We start from the raw sequence: 22,237 nt of genomic DNA on the forward strand, positions 1-22,237 counted from the left end.
TTTGTTCTAGCTCCTCTGATGCTGAGCTGGGGAGTCTCCCAGGATCAGTCCAGCTTTGGGAAAGGCAGGTGTTATGTGACTGATGGGTGGCCAGACCTTTGGGAAAACCATGGCTGGCACCATCCTGCAAAGAGAGAATCCAGGTTCTGCCATTGCAGTCCTCTCCTCCCTTGCCCAGCCAGAAAGAAACGACTGAAAGATTCAGGACTGGAGTTTCTGGCAGCTGAGAACTGCACGGGCTGGGCCAAGGGAGCTCACATTGCAGTGCTTCCAGCAAAGCAGCCCTGGGAGAGCTGGCTGCCAGTGCCCTGGCACTGGATGTGAGACACGGACTGGAGATCACAGGGAGAGCAGGAACGTGCAGGGTACACCCTCAGGGCAGCAATCCCACCACATTATCCCACGTTTGTCCTTCTCCTCCGTGAAGCCTTGGGACAATAAAAGCATCTTTCACAAAAATCCCCTTCACTCCTGCAGTGTTCTGCCATCCCAGCACCATTCCTGGTCCAGTCTGTGCACAACTCACAGTGGATATTATCACACAGGGCTTTCCTCCAAAGAATCCTTCCTTCTTTTTTCCTGCCCATCCTTAACCTTTCACTGCAGGTTATTCCTCTGCAGCCAGGCACACTCTGCCCAGTGCCTCAGCTCCCTGGGAAAATCCCACTACCAGAGCTGCATCATGTTTGCAGTTTCATTTCTTGCTGCAGAGTGTAGATGAATAAATAACTCATTTGTATTTTTATTGTCTTAAAGCAATTTGGATGCACTTTGAATGTTACTACTACATGAATCCAGTTACAGTAACATAAACCAACACTTTCTAAGTATCACAGATATAAATTCTGTTACTCCATCACTGATGTGAGAATTAGTGATAAATTTCCACATTCAGAATTTTGAAAATTTTCATCTTCTGCAACTACACATGACAAAGACCTTGGAAGCAAAAGGTAAAGTCATGTCTCCGCTGAGTTAATGCCAAAACTATGGATATCAAATGTACAGGTCTATGTTGATGCACCCATAAAATTTAATATATTGCTTAATTTTATTATCAAAATATAAATGAATACGAATTAATTAGATCACACACTCGGAGATGACATCATACTAACAGATCCTAAAATTCCAGCTGAATTAAAGATCCCATGGTGCTTGGGGAAGAGAAGTAAAATAAAAGCAATCCTTGTCCCACATTTAAATACTCCAATTATTATTGCAAAATTATTGCAATGCTGTGATGTAATGGTAAAGCCTATCCCTGTTATTTTAGGATTTTTTTCCTTAAGCCGCAGAGTGAAGCTACTTGAAGCTACATTTAAAGGACTTTAAGGAATTTCGTTGGTATTTAGAAAAGAAATACCAGCATGGAAAAACAATTCTGTGTATCCAGAAATACAGAGGCAGCTCTGTGATATTAAACAGCACACAAGGAATATGCAACCATGCAGTTAAGGATGTGTTATGAGACCATGACAAACTCTGAGCAGTTAAGGATGAACACTTCTCAGCTGTGCATGTGCTGACTTTTGAGAGTTTGAGCATTTAAAACTTAGTATCAGCCTTCATTACTCCTGGATTTTCAACCACTGGTTACACCTGAGGAGCTGAAGAAGATGCTCCTGCCAGCCTGGCACAGTTCACCTCAGGGACAGGAGACAAACCCAGAGAAAGGCTCAGGAGGAGCTGGTTTGCAGTCCCTGCTGTTCTGGTATTTCAGAGCTACAAATCCTGCAAACTACACTTTGATTGAATACACCACCTCAAACTTTCACATTTCTGCAATTAAGCAACATTGGGTTGTTCAGTCTTAGAGAAAACCCAGATCAAGCCACTCCTGACCAAGCGTGAGACTTTTCACACACACAGTGCATTTGGGAAGTGACCTCAGCTGACAGCACGGGCACAGGGGCAGCTCAAGGAGCATTTTGATTTGAACATAAAAATACAGCAGTCACGATGCCCATTTCTGATTTCTATCCTCCCAGGCTGACTTCTCAGGGGTGGATGGAACTCCCAGCTGGGCAGAAGTGCAGAGCACCTCAGGGAGATGCCACCACACTGCTGGCAATGGGACATGCCAGGAGAAACTCTGAGATCTGAGCTCCCCCTGCACACAGGGATGCCCTCAACAGCCCTGGGCATCAAATACTGCCCTGAACACAGGAGCTGCTCCTGACCTGGGGAGAAATTTTGCTGGAGTAAAGAGCCACAAAGCTGAGACAGCCCCAAAGTTTATCACTGGGCCCCTTTCAGTAGGAAAGCCCAGAGAAGAATTACTGGTGACCAGGGAAGCAGCAGAGCTTCAAGACCTTCCTGAAAATAGACCTAAAATCACAGAATATCCTGGAAGGGACCCACCAGGATCATCCAGGTGTGAAACTTCTGTCCCTGCCCAGACACCCCAACAACCCCACCCTGGGCATCCCTGGCAGCGCTGGCCAAAGGCTCCTGGAGCTCTGGCAGCCTCGGGGCCGTGCCCATTCCCTGGGGAGCCTGGGCAGTGCCAGCACCCTCTGGGGAAGAGCCTTGCCCTGAGCTCCAGCCTGAGCTGCCCTGAATCTGCGTTATCCCAGGATTCCCGAGATTGCAGCAGGACTGAGATACCTCTGTGTGCTCGCACATGGGTCTGGAAACAGTTGTAATACTTGTATTTCTTCCCACATATTCCACACTCGTAAGACCCTGAAAAACAAGAGAGAGAAGCACACATCACTATGAGAGACCAGGAAAACAGCCTCCCTGCACACTGGTCCAAAAACTGCGAGCAAAAGGGTGCACCTGACAGCAAAGTAATTTTTGGAAGGTTCATGGAGATAAATGCAGGAAATCACTATCCCAGACACTATTCTGTCTGTCAGCCTTATTTAAGATCCCTTGGCATATTACCCTGAACTTACATTTTCAGTGTATCTTTTTAACTTTGCTAACGTGAAAGGGCCACTCTCAAAATAGCCTGACTTATAATTTTATAATAATGACTAATGTTTCCTATGGACAGAAATAACCTTGAATTACTTTTCAGTAAGTTCCTAGTAGCTGGGAAAAAATCCTTTTCAACTGAAAAAAGAAGGCAATATGTTATCTTGAGGCCTGGAGTTTTCAAAATTTCTCAAGAAATGCACAATGTACAAATTTCCCAAGAAACCCACAGAGATTTGGTAAATATCCACCCAGAGGAAACCAAATAGATACAAATAGAACTTTTGCCCTTTTTAAGGAAAAGCACATGACCACAGTAGTCCCTCTTCTCAATTTGTGTCTCTAATTCCAGAAAACACACATCTGCAAACAGTCATTTGAAATGAAACCAGAGGAAAAGAGCTGGGAGAACCATTTGTAATGATGAAGTTATGCCATGAATTTAGACTCTTCTGTTATTGAACAGGCAGACAGAAATTTCCTTAGATTTGTTACTTGAGTTGATTCAATCTCTTTTTTTCCTACTTGACTTTGTTGCACAGGCTATAAAGTCATTTTCCAGGCTCTTATTTGCTCAGAATGCACTGCATTTCTTAACTGTCCACCAGAGCTGTGGAACTGGGATCCCCTTGGTGCTCTTTGGAGAGGGTGAGAGCATCACTTGACTGAAGAGGAGGTGGGAGAAAAAAGGGCTGAATTAATTTGAATGCAGAATTTCATTTCCATGCACCTTTCCTCACACAACCTTGAAAAAATCTTTTTCTGACCATGCCAAACAGCAAAACTCAGGGAGGAGCCACAAACAAGAACAAAAACATTGACACACATCCAGATAAACATTCCCAAAACAGCATTTCACAGCAATACTCACCTGGAGCTACTCAAAGTGAGCTCTAGCCAGGAACAAACCCAGGGTGCTCTCTGAACAGCATTCCCCTGTCCCATTCTCACAGCTTGGGAAGAAAACACCCCCCTTAGAGTGTCAGAGCCCTGAACTCCCTGTCCATCACAGACAGCACACCTGAGCTGGGGAGGCTCAGTTGTCACTGGTGCTGAAAGAGGCTATTTGCCACAGTCCGATACACCAGAGCACCCAGCTGAAAAAATACTCCATATTCTGATAGCACAGGCACTTGGCTGTATCTGATCTGCTCCAGAGCATTTTTATGATCACAGCTCACTGTATTTTATATAGATATACATCTGTGGGACAGTCACCACCTGTGGTCACTCTTCACAGGCTGCCTGAGTGAAACCTGGGCTATCAGCACGTCAGCAGCGTTTGCCAGCCCTCACTTCCTGTGCTCAGGGACTGATTATTTCACCACCAACCTCCAAAATTCTATTCTGAAAACTCTTGGAGCTAGAGCCCCAAAGCAGCAGAGGAGAGCACTCACCATGCCCTGGGCCCTGCAAACAGGAGCCCCGAGCACAGCTGAGGTTCAGCTGAACCAACAGCAGGATGAGACTGATGCCCACCCACATCCCAACAGTGCTGGCTGCACATGGAGCACTAGGAAGAGTTGGAATGGCTCCAGAGGAGGCCACTGAGTTAATCACAGGGCTGGAAGACTCAGAGCCTCTTCCAGGGCCTAAAGGGACACCAGGAGAGCTGGAGAGGGACTGGGGACAAGGCATGGAGGGACAGGACACAGGGAATGGCTCCCACTGCCAGAGGGCAGGGATGGATGGGATATTGGGAATTAGGAGTTGTTCCCTGGGAGGGTGGGCAGGCCCTGGCACAGGGTGCCCAGAGCAGCTGTGGCTGCCCCTGGATCCCTGGCAGTGCCCAAGGGCAGGCTGTACAGGGCTTGGAGCAGCCTGGGACAGTGGGAGGTGTCCCTGCCATGGCAGGTCCCTTCCAGCCCAAAGCATTTTGTGATTCTGCGAGTTGGTGCAAACAGGTCAAACACAATGAGGAGCTCTAGGCTGATTTTTTTGCCCCATTTTTATTGTATTCCCTACTTCCTCTGGAGACAGTCTATGGCACATAAATGCACTGGCTGTGCAGAAGTGCTCCAGGAAGGTCAGCTGTGCAGGTAACTGTGCAGTGCCTTCCTTCTGCACTGTGAAGCCGAGCAGGGGCTGCAGCCCTCATGCAGGGGCTGTGCTGGACACCAGGGGCAGGAGCTGAGGAGCTGAGGGACCACGTGTCCCAGGCCAGGGCTTTTGTGCAGGTGTCCTGGAGCTCCCAGGCCTCAAGTGCAACCCAGGGAAGGTTGGAGTCAACCTTGAGGGGGACACCTGCACTCACCCTCTGCTCTGTGGTAGAGCAGTGGCCCAGGAGCACAGGGAGTTGGGGAGGTTGTGAGGGAGGTTTGTTCCAGACCTGAGGCAGAGACACAGCTCAGCAGCCACAGCTGTGTGCTCAGCTCACCACAGGCCCTCACGTTAGAGAAAGGAGGGGTGACTTGCCACTAAAAATGTGTTGTTAGAGGGGAGGAAAGGTGAAGAGGAGGAAGAAGGACATCACTGTGTGTTAAGGCCTTGCAGAGAACATGCCCACATGGCCTTGGACACCCGCAGCGAGGTCCTTGTCCCCTCAGGTGTGTCATGCAGGTCAGTGGTAGCAGGAGGGGAGGTGGGGAAGGTTTGGGGTTAGTTGGTGCACTCAGTTGGGCCAGGCTTTTCCTGAGCCTTGCAGCTGGAATCTGGGCAATGCACCCATTGCTTCCAGAGCTTCCTTTGCTCCCTGAGCCCTGGTTAGACTTTCACACCCTTCCATCACATACCGGACGTGTATCTCAATGCATGGTCAAAAATCCAGGTCCCTGAATATCGATTTCGTGTATATCCAACGGAAGAGTCACGTTCCACTGCTTTTCCATCTAAATTGTGCAAAAAGAAATCAGAAAAAAGCCCTTAAAGTGGATGCATTTCCAAGGAATAATGATGGCTGAATCCTATTAAAAACTTCCAAGACCCATCTGTCCCTGTGGCTTCCTGACAAGATGTCAGAGGTCTCACAGAATTTCTTAAGGCTTCTGCAGTACTATTTTACCTCACCAGGGAGAATACAAAGTGCTCTTGAATTTCATATGCTGAGCAGCTCAGCAAGTGAAATATCAGCACCATGGCATGAACCCAATGTGTGCCTGGGAGGTGGACAGAGAGGCTCAGAGCAGAAGGATTCTCTCTTCACTCTTTCTCAGAAACATTTCTGATTTAATGCATTACTGGAAAAGTCCTCTCCAAAATGTTCCTTGTAAAGCACCAGATTGGGAGAGCAGATTGAGAGCTTAAGGATTCCTGTATCAAACTTCTCCTGATCAGCTCGCAGATAACTCGATCTTCCAGGACACAAATACTGATCTGATGCTAGTCCCAACAGGAGGAAATGATCTACATCTGATAAACAGTCTCCCCCTCTTTCTCCCCAGTTACAACACAGGTGCCCTTTGCTTTTCCTCTCCTCTCCAGACAGCTCCATGGGGCTTCTGTGCTTCTCTGCCCTGACTTCCCTGCCCTGAGAAGTATCCACGTGCTATGGCTCTTCAAGTGCCCCTGGCCTGAGGTCAGCACGTGAATCTTGCCAGAAGAAAGAAGAGAACAGGAAATGTGGCACCCCTGAGCTGTGCAGGGCAGGAACCCCCACCGCAGGGCTGGGACAGCCAGCGTACCGTGGGGGTCCAGGGGGGTGCAGGGGGGAGCAGGGGATCCACAGCAGCTGCAGCTGACAGGAGCCAGCTGAGAGCCAACCTCTCCACTGGCTTCCCCTGAGGGGGATCCTACAGGACTGAAAGACTTCTGTGGAAAAGCAGCTGAAAGGAAAACGGTCCAAACCCATGAACAGCTCTTTGGTTGGGGACTGTGGCCACTGCCCCCAACCATCCCACCCAGTACAGCCCCTTCCAGCCCCCATGGGGTTTGGGATGCTCCACATGGATGGAGGCAGAGTCTGGAGTGCCAGGAGAGACAGGAGCTGGTGCAAACAGGAGGCAAAAAACACAAGGCCTGGTTTGATGTAAACACTGCAAGGGAATAGCAGCAACTGAGCTGGGAATCCCTTTTATAAATTGCTCCAAGTGACAACTAAAATATAAATAGAGCAGATGTGTGACTCAGAAAAGAGACATAAATCTCGTAATGTGCATTTCAGCCACATCCCAAGGCTGAGCCCTGCAGGAAAGCTGTCACTTGGAGCCACATGTGCCCTTCAGCACCATGGTCCCAGCTCAAACACATCCCCCATATAACCAACTGTCCCCAGCACCCCCTGAAAGGAGACAGGCTGCGGGTCAGCAATTCCACACAGGAGAGGGGTTCATTCACTCCTGAGTCACCACTTCATCAGGATATGCTATTAAAATAACCATTTTCAACACCTCCAATCTCAGCTTCCCTATGAAGGTGAACAAAATCCTACCAAGGGCTCGCCTGTCTGCATGCAGGAGGGGATTCAGACACAGGGCTCCCAGATCCCAGGGCAAGGAAAGCTCCTGGAAGTGCTGGGAGCAGCAGCAGAGTCACAAAGCCTTTGCTCCAAAGGCAGGAGGCACCAGCAGCATCAGCAGGTCACACTTCTGGGCTGCTCCAGTGCAGCAGCTGGAATGGCCAGTGAAGAAGTGAAATGGCCAGTGCAGCAGCTGGAATGGCTAGTGGAGCAGTGGCACATGGGGCACATTCCTGGTGAGAGGTACCCTGGTGTGTGCAGAGATGGGCACAGTGCCCGTGTGTGATTTCCATGGGGGGACAGGTGCCAAAGCTCCGCAAACACAAGGAGCTGGGCACCACGGGCTGTGCACACAGCACAGGACCTGATGGCCAAACAGGAGTTATTCAGAGCCACCTCCCCAAAAACGAGGTCATGTGAATGGCAGACAGAGGCACTTCAGACTCTGTTCACAAAGGAATTGGCACCAACCCCATCACCTCCAGACCAAACTGCCTTTAAAGAAGCCCAGGTTTTACAATGACCAATACAAGGTGTGTTTCACTGGAAAAGACCCTTCCAGACAAGTCTCCAGTTTATATGACTTTCAGCCACCATTTGTAACTGGTCAATGAATCTGTCCCTCTCCCCACAGTGACCATACATTGTGAGTGTCCCCCTCACACCACTCTGTCCCCAATGCTCTCAGCAGGGACAACACAGAATCACAGAACCATGGAACAGCCCCAGCTGAAGGGACCCACCAGGATCACCCAGCCCAGCCCTGTCCCTGCCCAGCCCCCCCCACCAACCCCACCCTGGGCATCCCTGGCAGCGCTGGCCAAAGGCTCCTGGAGCTCTGGCAGCCTCGGGGCCGTGCCCATTCCCTGGGGAGCCTGGGCAGTGCCAGCACCCTCTGGGGGAAGAGCCTTGCCCTGAGCTCCAGCCTGAGCTGCCCTGGCCCAGCCCCAGCCGTGCCCTGGCTCCTGTCCCTGTCCCAGAGCAGAGATGGGAGCTGTCCCTTGCAAGGAGCTGCAATCCCTGGTGAGCTCTCCCCTCAGTCTGCTCTGCTGCAGCTGAACAATCTCAGCCCTCAGCAGCTCCTTACTGGCCTCCCCTCCAGTCCATCCAAGTCAGCCAAGAGCAAAAGCCCCCTCCCCACTGCACAGCAATGCAGCCAAACTCAGCTGGCAAGCAGCATTGCCAGAGGACACCGACTGCAGAGCAGCTGCTGCTGCCCAGTCAGGAGCTGTGGCAAGAAGAGGGTCCTGTGGGACAAACAGCCAACCTGCAGATGCTTTCACCAAGAGCTGGTGGCCGTGGCTGGAGGAGAAGCTCCCATTGCTGCCCATCAGTCACAGCTCCACCTCTCCCTCCCAGGGCAGCAGGGATGCTTTTCAGCTGTGCCCATGTAATGATCAAGAGTTGCAGAGGCACAAAAACTCTGAAAATACACAGAGTATTTCTTCCATATTGTAAAATCTTTATATCAGAAATAGTTTTGGACTTCTTAGGCTTTCTCTAGACCTGCACAGATAGCACTGACCTCCTGCCCTGCTGTTCTTAGTGGCTGTCCTGTGGTGAAAAGGAGGACAACGATGCTTCTGGGACAATCACCAGCTAAGGACATCTTCTGGGTTTCTTTCCAGCAGTATGGATAATGATCAGCAAAACCCAGGAGAAAATGCAACATCGATTCCTCTTTTCTCTCCCCCTGGAGGACAAACCAACCCCAAGTGCAATGCTGGGCAGCTCAAATCAGCCTTCTCCTGAGTCCCTTAAAGGAAACCTGGTCCAACTGCTCTTCTTTCTTTTTATTAGCAAGTGCCTTTGGATCTCAGAGGCACTGCAGGGACCTGCTCCAGGCTGGGGACAACAGAGACAGTGCAGGAGTGGTGCCTTGCCAGGTTCCCACAGGAAGCCCCTTCCCTGGAGCAGGAGGAGAGGACAGTTTGATGTTCACAGAAAAAAGAAAAAGCTTCTTCTCATCACAGCAGGAGGTGGGGTGGGGAGAGGAAGCACTGTTTTGAACAGGGCACACCATAGCCAGCCCTGAGTCAAAAGTATTCCCACAACTGAGGAGTGATCAGGAAAACAAACAAACAGCAACCTGTAAAACCTGCTCTTGAGCTCAGGCTCATTTACAGAAAGCATCCACATTCCTCAGAGCAACTTCCCTCAAAACATCTCAGCTGTTTCTCAGGTTTTCCTTTCCAAGTTCCTCATGTGTCAAACACACCCCCAGCCCTGGGCTCACCAGGTGCTGCAGGTGACTGATGGGCAAGTCCCTGAACATGCCAAAAGAAGATAAGGAGCTTTTTCTTTCAGATCCTGGTTGAGCCTTTAGGGGCAACCAGACACAGAAGGTCAATAATCCTGAGCCAGCACCCCAAGATTGGTGTTCGCCCTGGCTCTGGGACCTCCAGCAGAGCTGAGTGTCCAGGCACAGCTCTCCAGAGCCTCACCCAGTCCCCACAGCCCTGAGGGATGGTGCCCCGTGCCTCACCGAGCGTCTGCTGGTTGCGCACGCCGCCGATGACCACGCAGATCTCCGCAGGCACATCCCCCGGCCCATCCTTGATGTTCTTCTTGGAATCTTTGGTGTCATCCTGCCAGATCACCTCCTCGATGTAGTCATCTGGTACCTCTGTCTTCACTTTCACCTCAGTCATCATTCCAGCCTCTTCACTGGGGGAGGACTGAGATGTCACCGAGTCGGAGCCCTCAGCTTTCGGGCTCTGCGGGCTCCTCTTCAAACACTCCCTGAAGGGGGAAAGAGAGGAGAGAATGTGAATCCTCAATGCCAAGTGCTCTTTTTGTATTCACCAGGGCCTAATTCAAGGTACTGTGGTTTATGCAGGTTATTTAAAAGAAGCATATTAATGTGTGTAATGATAAGTAATTAAAATTTAACTAGACAAAAGCAATAAAATTATTTGCTAGTAATGAAAATAACCTTAATCATCACAAACAACAGTAGCACTCATAAACACACTGGATCCCTAAAAAAGAGCACAGAACTTGCCAAGGTTGCCAGCAGGCCATGGGCACAGCTTCAGCCGTTCTGCCTGAAGGCATTTTGCCAACACTAGTCCATACAGACAAAGCCATATTCTCCTGTGGCACTTGGGGACATGGGTCGCTGGTGGACCTGGCATTGCTGAATTCAGTTAGACTTGATGATCTTCAAGATCTTTTCCAACCTAAACGATTCTATGATTCCCTGACATTTTTAATTAGGAGCTGTCTCCACCCTCCATTGCATCCTCTCTTTTATCCCTTCAAGCAACCTGACATCCCCTGGTATTCAGAGGCTTTATTGAACATACACAGTGCTGATCAAAGGGGATCATCTGGAAGATGAGGATATTTGGGGAGACTACCACGTTATGGACTGATACAACTGTTTGGGATGACAGGGAAAGCCTAATAGAGGGAGAAAGGCAGAGGGGGTCCACTGTGCTCAGAAACAGGTTAAATAGCATCTGGGAAAGAAAAGCTGGGAATCTGTGGGAGAAAACAATCTAAACAAATATTCAAAACCTTTTAAGAAAAGGAAACTGGACACCTCAAAGCTGTAAAACAACATCAATGGTGGTGTGGTGGTAAAAGGCAAAGGGGGGTGTGAGCCCACCAGTCAAGGATGTGGAAATATGAGTGGGAAAATGAGTGGGGAAATGAGTGGAGCTCCTTTAGCACCACTCATTATGGACCCCCAATTTTTCATACTGGTTTTTAATACACTCCACCATGCAATACAAAGATTAAATAATTGCTGGTTCAGTTTGTGCAGAAATCAGAACTAAATATAAAATGGCTCAGACTACCCAGAAACAGAAACCACTGTGACATATTTAGAGTAATGTAAACACTGCAAACAGCCAAAGGTATTTAAAAACATTTTAGGCTGAAGTAACAAAATAAAATGAAAATTAGGCTGAACTTATGGATGATCATTAGATTGTGCAACAGTGACAAAGAAAAAAAATTCCATTGCTTGGAACATCATAAAGTTTGTCAGGACAAAGCACGAATTACAATGTTAGAGAACCAACACCTGCAGTGGGCTCTGACACAGGTTATGGAGCTTGCAGAGGAACCTGGATGGTGCAACTGGAAGTGAAAGTGTGGAGCTCCTGGGAGGACAGGGATGAGGGAAGCAGAGCAACAGAGAGAACAATCCTCCAGTAATTACTGCCCAACCTCCCACATAGACATGGAGTCACTATTTCAAACTGGGTCAGGAACATCCTATTGCCAGAGACTATATTATTCATCCCTTCATTCTCATTATGGAATGAAATGTACAATTAATAGCCCCAAACAGAGAGAATTAGCCTTGACCTGCCTTCCCACTCATTTCCTGCCTTCTCACACATACTCCCCCCTGCAGTGCTCCCAAAATCATACAGGGCTCTTACAAGTGAGAAAGATGGATTGAGACAGAGAAGATGTGGTTGAGAACCAGACAGTCTTTATGGTAATATTATTAGGTGTGCCACAGGCCCATCCATCTCAGCCACCACGGTGTGGCCCAGCATCCTTCCAAGGGAAGGCAGTGAGCACAGAATACTCAGGGATCAGAAAAGAGTGGGATTGATTGCAGAGCAATCAAACCCAGATCAATCAAACCCAGAGGGTGTGAAATGCAAAACACTGATAAAGGCAACAATAGGGTTGATAGGAAAATCTTTCCTTCCTCAGCAAGGGCTGTGGAGGAAGATCAAAGCCAGGCAGGGCAGTTCCCACGCGAGGCTGGAGGTGGGAGAGGCAGTGAGAGCTCAGTTATCCATGGCACAGCAACCTGGACCTGCCAGTCCTGGGCAAAGCAACAGGAAAATCCAGGCATGAGCCAAGTGATCTGGGATTAGAAGCTGATACCAGTGGCAATGAGACTGAGGCTAGAGTCTTCTGAGGAGATTATAAAAGGGGCAAGAATACAATGACTTTCTGATGACGCCAGCTTTGCATCGGCCACATTCAAACACAAACCAAATCAGCAACAGGCCCTGTGCTGCAAGGCAAAGCTGTTCTCCCTGTGCATTGCTCCTGCACAGAGAGCCATTTCCACAGGACTCCTGAAATTGTTGATGTGGGACAGATTTATTCATGCTCTGGAATTAAATTAAACACCACTGTTGCTAAAAATTATGGGTGGAGCCATGGAGGGGTGGAGAGCAAAGGCTGTGAATGGGACACTCCACCAGTGGATCTCTCTCTGTAGCTGGCTCTGCCCAAGACAAGTGGCTGCAGCACAGTCAGCCCAGGACTGTGGATGCACCCACATGGTACTGCAACCACAGAGAGCCACGCTCTGAGCTGAAGGACTGACCAAATTTTTGGTTCAGGTGCCCAAGATGGAAGAAGGAGATCATTTTCTCCCTGTCTCAAGCTGTGGTGAAGCCACTCCCCATGTGCTGCAGCCATAGCGAGCAGCTTCAGGTTTCAGAGGTGATCAGAAAAGCTGAAGATGGTTCTAAAATGCAGCACTGAAATGGTTCAAGACTGGGAAAAGACACTTTATGACTCTGTGAGACCAAACTGCTCCAGTCTGGTTCTCATGCCAGAAGGAAGACTAGAAGATGATTTGATTGCAGCAGATCATCATCTTCATGGGGAGAAAATGCTGTCTTGCCTTAACTTGGCAGGGAAGAGTCGAGTACAAGCTCATTGCTGGAAGCTGGAACCAGCTGAAATGAGGCACAAAACATTAGCACAGATGGTGGACCACTGGAACAGCCATTTCCAAAGGATGTGCTCAGGGAGAACAGATCCCTTTGAGTTTTCAAACCCAGAGCTGTGTGTCTGGCTGGCCCCAGGTCCCTGGGCTCAGTACAGATGTATACTGGCCACATTTGGTGGCCTGGAGCTGAAGAATATATAAATTATTAGAGCAGACCAATGGACCCTCAGAACTTTCTCCCCTCATGCACACCGACTTTGTGGATCCAGCTCTGCCAAGAAAAGAATTTCCCAGCTGGAATGTCTGCTCCTAGGTGGGACTTAACCCTGCAAATATTAACTGAAAGCAATTCATTGCCCCATATGTTCTAACTCTGAGCAGGTCCCTGATGTGCAGAAGGACACAGCCCCAAATACTTCAGCATCTTTCTTCTACATAATTTCATGGCTCACAAGCCCTGAAAGGAGCCTGCTGCTCCCCTCAAAAACAAGTAAAACCATAAAGAGGGCAGCACTGACACTCCTGGGAGCAGGGCTGAGCTCTCCAAAAGCCACTCAGTGCCTTAGCTGGGGCTGCACAACTTTGGAGGAAGAGGAGGCAGCAGTGGTGGAATCCAGCTCTCCCAGCAGGAGCGAGCATCACTTTCCTGTGGTCCCCTGTGAAATCCAGGTCATGCTTCTGCAGCTAGAGCAGAACCAGGACCAGTCAGCTCAGTTGCTGAATGGGATATAAATCTTCCCAAGGGTCCAGGGGAGAGCTGGGCTCAGGGAATGACCCTCATGGCACAGCAGGTTGAGGTTGAAGCCTCCTGGTTAGACTGGGGAAAGAGTACCAACATCCCTGAGCAAAGTAGGAAGGAAAAGGAAGCTACTGACACTGGAAAGCTTCAAGCAGGATGGAAAGGGGGATGTGCACAGCCCCAGCAGAACCAGTTTTCCTTGGAAGACAGGAGCCATCACAGCCTCCACCATGCACAGCACCAACCCACACATGCACTGAGCCAGGGAGGTGACCCAGAGAGCTTTATTTCATTCCCAGTACTTTGGTCCTTGCAAGCCCATGATGCTGCACTTGCTCAGTGTTGTGCTGAATTTTACCTCCCTTGTTACTGAGCAGCACAAAGAACCTCCACTTGGAGATGAGGATAAAGCAGCAGATCTGGAACATTCTCATACTCCAGAAGTTCCCTGAGAGACACAGGGAGGGACAGGGAACATCCTGCCTGGGGGAGGGAAGACATCAGGCCTCAGCACCACTGTGGCCAGGCCTGGTTCTGCCACTCCTGTCCCATGGCAGCTCTTCTGGAGCTGAGGCACGACTGCTGGAAAGGCTCAGAAAGAGGATGAGCAACAACAGGAGTGAATTTTCAGTTCTGCAGCTCCCAAGGCTCCAAACAGGTGCCACGGGTTTGGGTGAGGACACAGAAAGAAAAGGACTCAAAGCTTTTGGGGTGTCAGGTAAGTTCGGTATCAGTCCTGGGGGCAGAAGGACTCTCCAGTGTGACCCAGGCAGTGCCCACGTCCCTCGTGCCCACAGAGACCTGTCCCAGCTGCCAGATCCCTGCAGGGGCACTGCTGGGGCCACACTGGGACCAGTGATGGCCAGAGCCTCCACTTGGTGGAGACAGCAGCGCACAGGAGCCAAGGGAGAACCTGCCAGAGTCACCTCCCACCACCGGGTCCCACAGCCACCCTCTCCTGGTGGCTCTGAGCTCCGTCTCCAGCCTCATGTCACCACCCTTCTGCACAATGCAGGTTTAGTGTTCAGTGTGGCCTTCCAGGGGTCAGCTGCACCTCTCTCTGCAGGTCCAACCTAACATCATCCATGGGCTGATGTTCCCTGGGAAGAGGATATTCCTGTTCTCCAAACACAGCACTGCTTGCACAGGACAAAAACTGCTTGGAGCCATCAGGCCACAGAGGAGCAGAGTGCCCAGGCACAGCTGGCTTAAACCCTTTCTCCTTCCACAGGGGGGATCTAATTTCTTCTCCATGGCTTTGCCCCTTCCTGGGAAATCCTCCTTCACTGTTCTGTGCCTTGTTTTTACTGAGCTGTGGGCCCTGGCAATCCAAGAGGCTATTCCATGCTGAGGAGAGGAGGCAGAAGCCTTGGGATGCCACAGTGCCCACTCCATGCCTGGTGGCTCCTACAGGTGAGGTCCTGTTTCACTTCCCAGAACAGACTCTGTGATTTCCAACATGAAAGAGGCAAACAGACATTGCACTTGCATGTATCACTGCTCTCACTAAGTAGGCCACACAGCCAATTACTGTAATACCAGCTCTGCCATCTCACAATGCTCATTTCAACATTGCTGCCTGCTTTGATCATCAGACTTTCATCTTCCGATGACGTTACGGCCACTTTCATGTCAGACACAAGTGTGTGAAGGCAGAAGAGATTTCAGAAGGCCTTAATGAAGCCTCAGCATGAGGAACTGGAAAGACAGGGGTAAAAGTGGGTTCCTGGACCCATTTGGGTATAGGTTCCTGTGGCAGCTCGTGAAGGCCTCAGGCTTTGGCAGAGCTCGATGATGCAGCACGACAATTTGGGCCAGAACAGTTCTGTGTGTGAAGCCTCAGCAGCACCAATGCAGGGAGCAACACGAGGGCAATGCCAGAAGCTCTTCTCAAGGGAAGGACAGAAAGGAAAGGCTGGGTGCTGACACTGGTCCCCTCTGCACGGTGACACCACCCACAGATCCAGCAGCCCCTTCCAGCTGATGTCCTGTGGCAGGAGCAGGGAGAAGGGGCTGAAGGCTGCAGTGTGGAGCTGCTCTGGTCCCTGCAGGATCTCCCAGGCTGTGATGAGCAGAACAGCAATGAGTGAAAGCAAACGGGGCCCATCAGCTGCTGCAGCCACAAGAAACTCGCACTTGCAGTTTGCTGTTTCTGATCTGGAGTAGCATCCTCATAAATAATGAAAGTGACTAAAAGCTACTTAAAAAACACACACTCCTCCCTTCTGAAAGAATGAGAAAAAAACCCCAATTATAAAAGGACATTTCTTCCAGCTAGGAATAATTTGTCATGTAATTCTCTGAAGACAGCAACAGAAACATGCGTGCTCCGTGCTCCCTTTGAGTCATCTGTGATTGCATATGTACTCAGATGGCTTCTAATGAGGCTATTTTTACAGAACACATCCTGCTGAGTTTTTGGGGAGGGGCAGAGTGAGATCAGTGAAGTATCAGTCTTCAACATCAGCTCCTCAAAAGGAGAGGAAAAGGAAACATATGTGGAGGAGGATGTACCACTCTGAACCAACACCTATGAACAGCTCTCCTGCCCCAGCAGCGAATGTGGAGCAACTTTTGGGGGTTTTTTTAAACAACACTCAAGATGCAAAACCCAGAGATCGTTAGTGCCTTGATGATATCAATGATGGCCAAGCTGCACAGGGCTCTGCACACATTGCTCTGGTGGAAGCTGTCCCTGCTCATGGCAGGGGATGGAACAGGATGGGTCTTCAACCCAACCCATTCTGTGACTCCGTGGTGACACCCCTGGGCAGAGGACAGGGTGTGCCAAGTTAAACTGAAACACATTTTGGGCTCTCCTTGGAAGGCTCTTCTTGTCTGCAGCACCAAAGAGGTTCAGCAAGGACCCAAAAACACTCATGGGGACCAAGCAATGGGCACCTTTGCAGAAGCCAGCAGGACACCAGCACCACTGGGATGTCCCAACTTGTCTTCTGGAAACCAACATGCAGTTGGCTCATCCAAGGCTAAATCAAAAGGCCTCAGCTGTCAGAAAGCAAGGGAAGCAAAAAATGGGGGAGGCTGAAACTGGGCTCAATTTACAGATGTCTGCCATGGTTTTACAAGAACCAGAAGGTTCCTGTCATGACTGGAGCTATGGGAAGTGGAATAGACAGAACAGATGTAAATGAACTCTCATTTTACATGGAGATGATGAAAGCAGAGACAAGAAAAAGAAGGATGTAAGTTGAAAATCTGCTTGTCTGATGAATTAGCTGTGGTGGCCTTCTCACCCCTCCCCATGGCTCTCATCTTCTTCCTGGGGCAGCCCAGGGGTTGGGCCCCATGACTTACACCAGGAGGAGGTGGAGAAGATCAGGAAGCAGAGGAACTGCCTGGTGTCCTTCACTGGGGACATCTCCTGCAGACATCACCAGACAACAAGATTTTCAAGTCCAGGGTTAAAAGAGAGAAAAACACTGTTTTCCCAGTGTTACAATTGAGCTTCTGGCTCCAGGCTCCAGCCCCAGCTTCAGATGTTCCCTCACACCCTGAAGGGCAAAGACACCACCCCAAGCTCCTGTGTCACAGTGTCCAGAACTGCTCTTCTCCAGGGACTCAACCCCCCTCCCTGCCACAGCTCCCAGAGCCTCTGCCAAAGCCCCTCTGCAGCCTGAGCCCGAATCCTTCAGAGAGGATGTCCTCCTGCTGCTGATGTGTGAAGTGCTGCAACAACCATCCCATCCTGGATTCCTCCTCTGAGGGATTATTTGCTGGAACAGGCACTGTACTTGCAGTGTGGATTGCTGCCTCTGGTCATTGGGCATTTGCTGGAAAGGAGATTCTCTTTCTGTGAACCTGTCCTCCACAGGAGAAAACCCTCTCTGCTGTCTCTTGAATGAAGCAAAGGAAACACTTTTTAATGTACACTGTGTGCACACCAAGATATCCCTTCTGATCCTTGACTCTTTCCATTTGGGAGCCTGTCCACATGCCAGAGCATAGATACCCAAGCAGGACACCCAAGTGTGCCACCAGCACACTTCAGGAATATGAGCCAGCACACACATGAAGGCAGCATGTGCTGGCTGATATTCCTAAAATCCAAATTTTCACGGGGTCGCAGAGGGGTTCATGGTCATCCGTGTTCCACCAGGAGGTTTCAATTCTCTTCACAATTTTCCTCAATGCCATTGTGAATTCCCAAAGTGTGCATTTAACTTCTGAAAGGTTACAGGAAAAACCTGCTCCCTCTTGTCCTGATGTTATTTTAGGGGATGGGAAGTCCCTCCCCCATCTGCAGTACAGAAGAGAGGACTTGCTGAAGAACAGAAAAAAAGCAAAAGCTGGTCAGAGCTTCTGGGCATTTTCCACATGCAACCTGCCCTTGTGAACCTCAGGATTCAAAGACTCCAAGGTCCCTGTGAGGTCACACGTGCTCCTGTGGTCTCTGTGCTGGTTCTGTCCATGGCCCAGCAGCTGCTTCCTGGTGCTTGGCTGGGTTTCTTCACGAGGCTGCTGGGTCCCCTCTTGGCATCCACGACCCTGAACAAGCTGCTCCCTCCTACCCTGACCAAGGATGAAGCTGCAGCTCCTGGAGGCCCTGACACCTTTGCTCCAAGTCAGTTGCACCTGGGGACATCAAACTAACTGGACACAAAAAGAAAATCCCTGGGGCAGGAGAAAGCAGCCCAAACCCTGCCCCTATCTGGGACATATTTACATCCTCTGCTTTCTCCCTCCAAAATGAACTGAAATCAGAACAGGAGGCCACATTCTTCTGCAGGCAGAAGTGTGACAGCAGCTGCCATTCAGGATTTCCTGGGAGAAATTTGCTCAACAAATACCAATATTATTAAGGAGTTCATAAATTTAAAGGACATGAAGGTTTTGTAGAAGAGAGATGCTTCAGGGAAGTTCACCCCCTGCCTCTGAGGGCAGCCAGCTCTTGAAAACAGAGGTAACAGCTTTCAAAAACCCCGAAATACATAATGCAGCACTCAGTGGTGTGTGTGGTGTCAGTGCTAAAATCTAGGGAAAACAAACAAACAAAGCAGAATACTTAATTTTTCCAGCTCCCTGGGTCTAGTAAAGCACACAACCTTTCCTGACAGCAAACTCTGCTTCAGGAAGTCCAAGAGGAATTTAATCGTGCGTTCATTCCTCAAGGGACACTCGGCAGCTCCGAATCCTTCAGAGAAGGTAAACTCCAGGACCAATCAGCCTGCCTCTCCTCTGGAAATTAAACATTAAAATACAAACCAGAACAATAGTCAAGAGCCACAAAGAATTCCTAAGGTATTAGCAAAACAAATTCCCTTCAGTCCTTATTAGGAATATCTTGAGGATGGTTTGAAGAGGAAAGTCTAACCAAATATAAAAAAAAATTTGGCTTATCCAACAAAAAACAACCATGCACTCTTTGCCAAAAGCAAAAGAATTCAGTCAGATAAAAAACGCGACACACAAATGATGCAGGTTAAAAACTGAATTTAAGATGATAATGGAATAGCTGCCAGCGTCTTTAAATTTTCAAGCGTGGAAATGTCAACAGAGACAAAAAATTCGGGGAAAAACAAAGAGAATAGATTAAGGATTTATTTATATCAGTGAAAGAGCTCTGTGTTCCTTGACTAAGAAATGACTGAGGGGGTGAGAACTGAAATGGCCACAGGTCTCCAACAGGCCATGAGGAGTGGGGGGGCTGACCCAAGGATTTCCTGGTGGCTCAGCTCTCCTGAAGGCTTTAGAACTGCCACATCTTGGTACTTTATGGCTCCAGAAAGGGACATTTCTCCACCACACGCCACACAAAGCTGTCCAGGACTTTGGCACCAGGCAAACTGGTGTGGTTTCACAGAAATACTCCTGTCCCTGGGAGTTGGGATGTGTCTGAGTACTGTCATCTCCTTGTACGTCACCTCCTTTTGGATTTCAAGGAAACCTGCCCAGGTTCCCCACAGCTTCTGTCCTGGTTGTCACATAGAACTGAACTATCCACGGCTCTAAAACTGGCCAGAGGGCACTTTTGAGGGGTTTTGTGCTGGTTGGTTGGTTTGTTTCTTTTTGAAGATGGCTGGTGAGAGCCCTTTGGCAGGCACCAAGGCCTATTAAATTCCTTGCCTAATTACTAAGAGCTATCTCTTTTTCTGATGCAGGATGAGTTGGAAACTTCTTGGTACTCTGGGACTGAAAATCCCACAGGTTGCCTCTTAAAGAAAGGGGAGACAATTCAAACAATTTTCTTTGGAAAAAATTCCTGGAAATACCCAGCCCCAGGCCCTCCACAGGGTGTGGAGCCCTCTCCTGAGCTTCAGAGACTACAACCTCAGAAACTGTCCTTCCCCAGTGCTGGGGACCTGGTGAGCTGGAAGAGGAGCCTGAAGAAGAGTTGGTGCCATCCCAGGGTACTCCCTGGGGTGACAGGAGCTGCTGGGGAGGACGTGTTCACACAGGACAGAGCAAGGAATGCAGGGAAGAGAGGGGAAGGTGCCAACAGGGAGGCTGGAGAAAGGTGAACTGAGAAGGAGCAAAGAAGGTGCAACCCTTTCTCAACAGCTTCTCCTCCCAGGGCTCCCCAGGGCACAGTCCCAACCCCAAGAGCTCCAGAAGCATTTGGACACTGCTCCTGGGAATGGCCAGGGTGGGTTGTTGGGGTGTCTGTGCAGGGGCAGGAGCTGGGCTCAGTGATCCTGGTGAATCCTTCCAGCTCAGGGTTTCTGTGATTCCATGGAGGTCACATCTTCTCTGGCACAGACTGAAACATTCAGACCCCTGAGACACCACAGCTTGGTCTGGAGTACCTGAGAAAACCGCACCATGTCAGAGCTGGGAAACCTCCAGGCCCAGCCCAAAGCTCCCTGGGAACTCCTGCCCTGCTCCCAGCTGGGCCAGCACCCAGAGCCCTTCCCTGGCCTGCACCTCCCTGAGCCCTTTCTGTTACCCTGCACTAAAGGAGAGCCAGCCGTGCCCTGGGCAGCAGCTCCAGGATTCCCCCAGCCCCAGGAGCAGCTCCTGCACAGCTACATCTGTGCTGCGGGCGGGCTCCGGCTGGTGGGAGCCCCGCTGCCGCCGCGCTGAGCTTCCAGCTGGCTCCGTTCCCTCCGCAAACAGATGCAGCTCCTGGAGCAGGGGCTGATTTATTCAGCAGGAGTCTCACACATTAAGTGTAGTTAAGTCTGAAAACAAATCTAATGACTTTAAAATAAATAGCCAACAGAGGACTCCAAACTGAAATTCCTCCTTCCTCTGACACCCGCCACATAAACAATAATAATTATATAAAACCGTGTCTAACACATGACTACACAAGGCTCTGGTGACCAAGAAAAGCACACGCTGCTTGTCAGACATAATTGCACATTTGGTTTTTCAATTATTTCTTGTCAGGATCCAGAGCCCACCATCTGAACACTGACATTAATTATTGGGAAGTTGTTAGTGCTCCAGTAGTCTTATGGAGACTCCCAGTGCTCACCCTGAGGCGCAGAGCTCCCAGTGCTGCTCCCACACTGCCCTCTCATCCCACCAACCCCTGGGACTGTCACACACCACGCAGGGACACCCAGCCTGGGCCACCACATGCAGAAGGGGCTTCAGAAGAAGCTTAGAGCAAGTCTCCAGTGGACATCAGCAAGGAACTGATCCCCTGCCATGTGCTCACCCACAGGACCAGACCATGTCTAGCACTGGGCTTCCAACACAAGACCTGGAGCTGCTGGAGTGAGTCCAGAGAAGGCCACGGAGCTGCTCCAGGGCTGGAGCCCTCTGCTCTGGAGCCAGGCTGGCACAGCTGGGGGTGCTCACCTGGAGAGGAGAAGGCTCCAGGGAGAGCTCAGAGCCCCTTGCAGGGCCTGAAGGGGCTCCAGGAGAGCTGGAGAGGGACTGGGGACAAGGCATGGAGGGACAGGACACAGGGAATGGCTCCCACTGCCAGAGGGCAGGGCTGGATGGGATATTGGGAATTAGGAATTGTTCCCCCGGAGGGTGGGCAGGCCCTGGCACAGGGTGCCCAGAGCAGCTGTGGCTGCCCCTGGATCCCTGGCAGTGCCCAAGGCCAGGCTGGACAGGGCTGGGAGCAGCCTGGGACAGTGGGAGGTGTCCCTGCCATGGCATGGATGATCCTAAGGTCCCTCCTAACCAAAGGCAGTGTGGGATTCTGTGAACCCAGCCCATGTCACCCCTGTCACCGTGTTCCTGCTGAGTCCCCTCCCAGCCCCTCTGAGCAGCTCCTGGCATCACACTCCCATCACATCTCTGCTCATCATGCAGGAAAACATCCTGCCTTTTACTGGCTTTTAATTTGCTGCTTTTTAATTTTGTTGACTGTCTCTTTTTTCCTTGCAAAAGGAAGAAAGAAGCCTCTGATCTACCTTTTCTGGAGTGTTCAAAAACATGCACAGCTTTGTCAGGTTGTCTCTTAGTTGTCATCTTCCCCAAGCAAGCAGCCATCTCTCTTCTGCCTGCCTTCAAGGAAGAGGGCTTTTTGTGCTCCTAAGAATTCTCTTCACCTTTTAAAATCTCCCATTGCTAAGCACTCACTGAGGTGCAACAACCA

At 50.0% G+C, this 22,237-nt stretch overlaps 1 protein-coding gene across 12 annotated transcripts in view; it reads right to left on the minus strand.

The window, feature by feature from the left end:
• ZNF618 (zinc finger protein 618) overlaps positions 1–22,237 on the minus strand; it is a 148,115-nt gene that overhangs the window by 60,081 nt on the left and 65,797 nt on the right. For 10 of the 12 annotated variants that reach the window (XM_064393927.1, XM_064393926.1, XM_064393918.1 and 7 more), the window contains exons 3-5: positions 9,804–10,060; positions 5,658–5,753; positions 2,611–2,688 (exon numbers count right to left, since the gene is read on the minus strand). In XM_064393927.1, coding sequence (XP_064249997.1) covers positions 2,611–2,688; positions 5,658–5,753; positions 9,804–10,060 — 431 coding nt within the window. The remainder of the gene's footprint in view (positions 1–2,610; positions 2,689–5,657; positions 5,754–9,803; positions 10,061–22,237) is intronic. The other 2 variants (XM_064393922.1, XM_064393925.1) reach the window with 1 other exon arrangement.

The sequence above is a fragment of the Passer domesticus genome, chromosome 18, assembly GCF_036417665.1.
Source record: "Passer domesticus isolate bPasDom1 chromosome 18, bPasDom1.hap1, whole genome shotgun sequence".
Taxonomy (NCBI): domain Eukaryota; kingdom Metazoa; phylum Chordata; class Aves; order Passeriformes; family Passeridae; genus Passer; species Passer domesticus.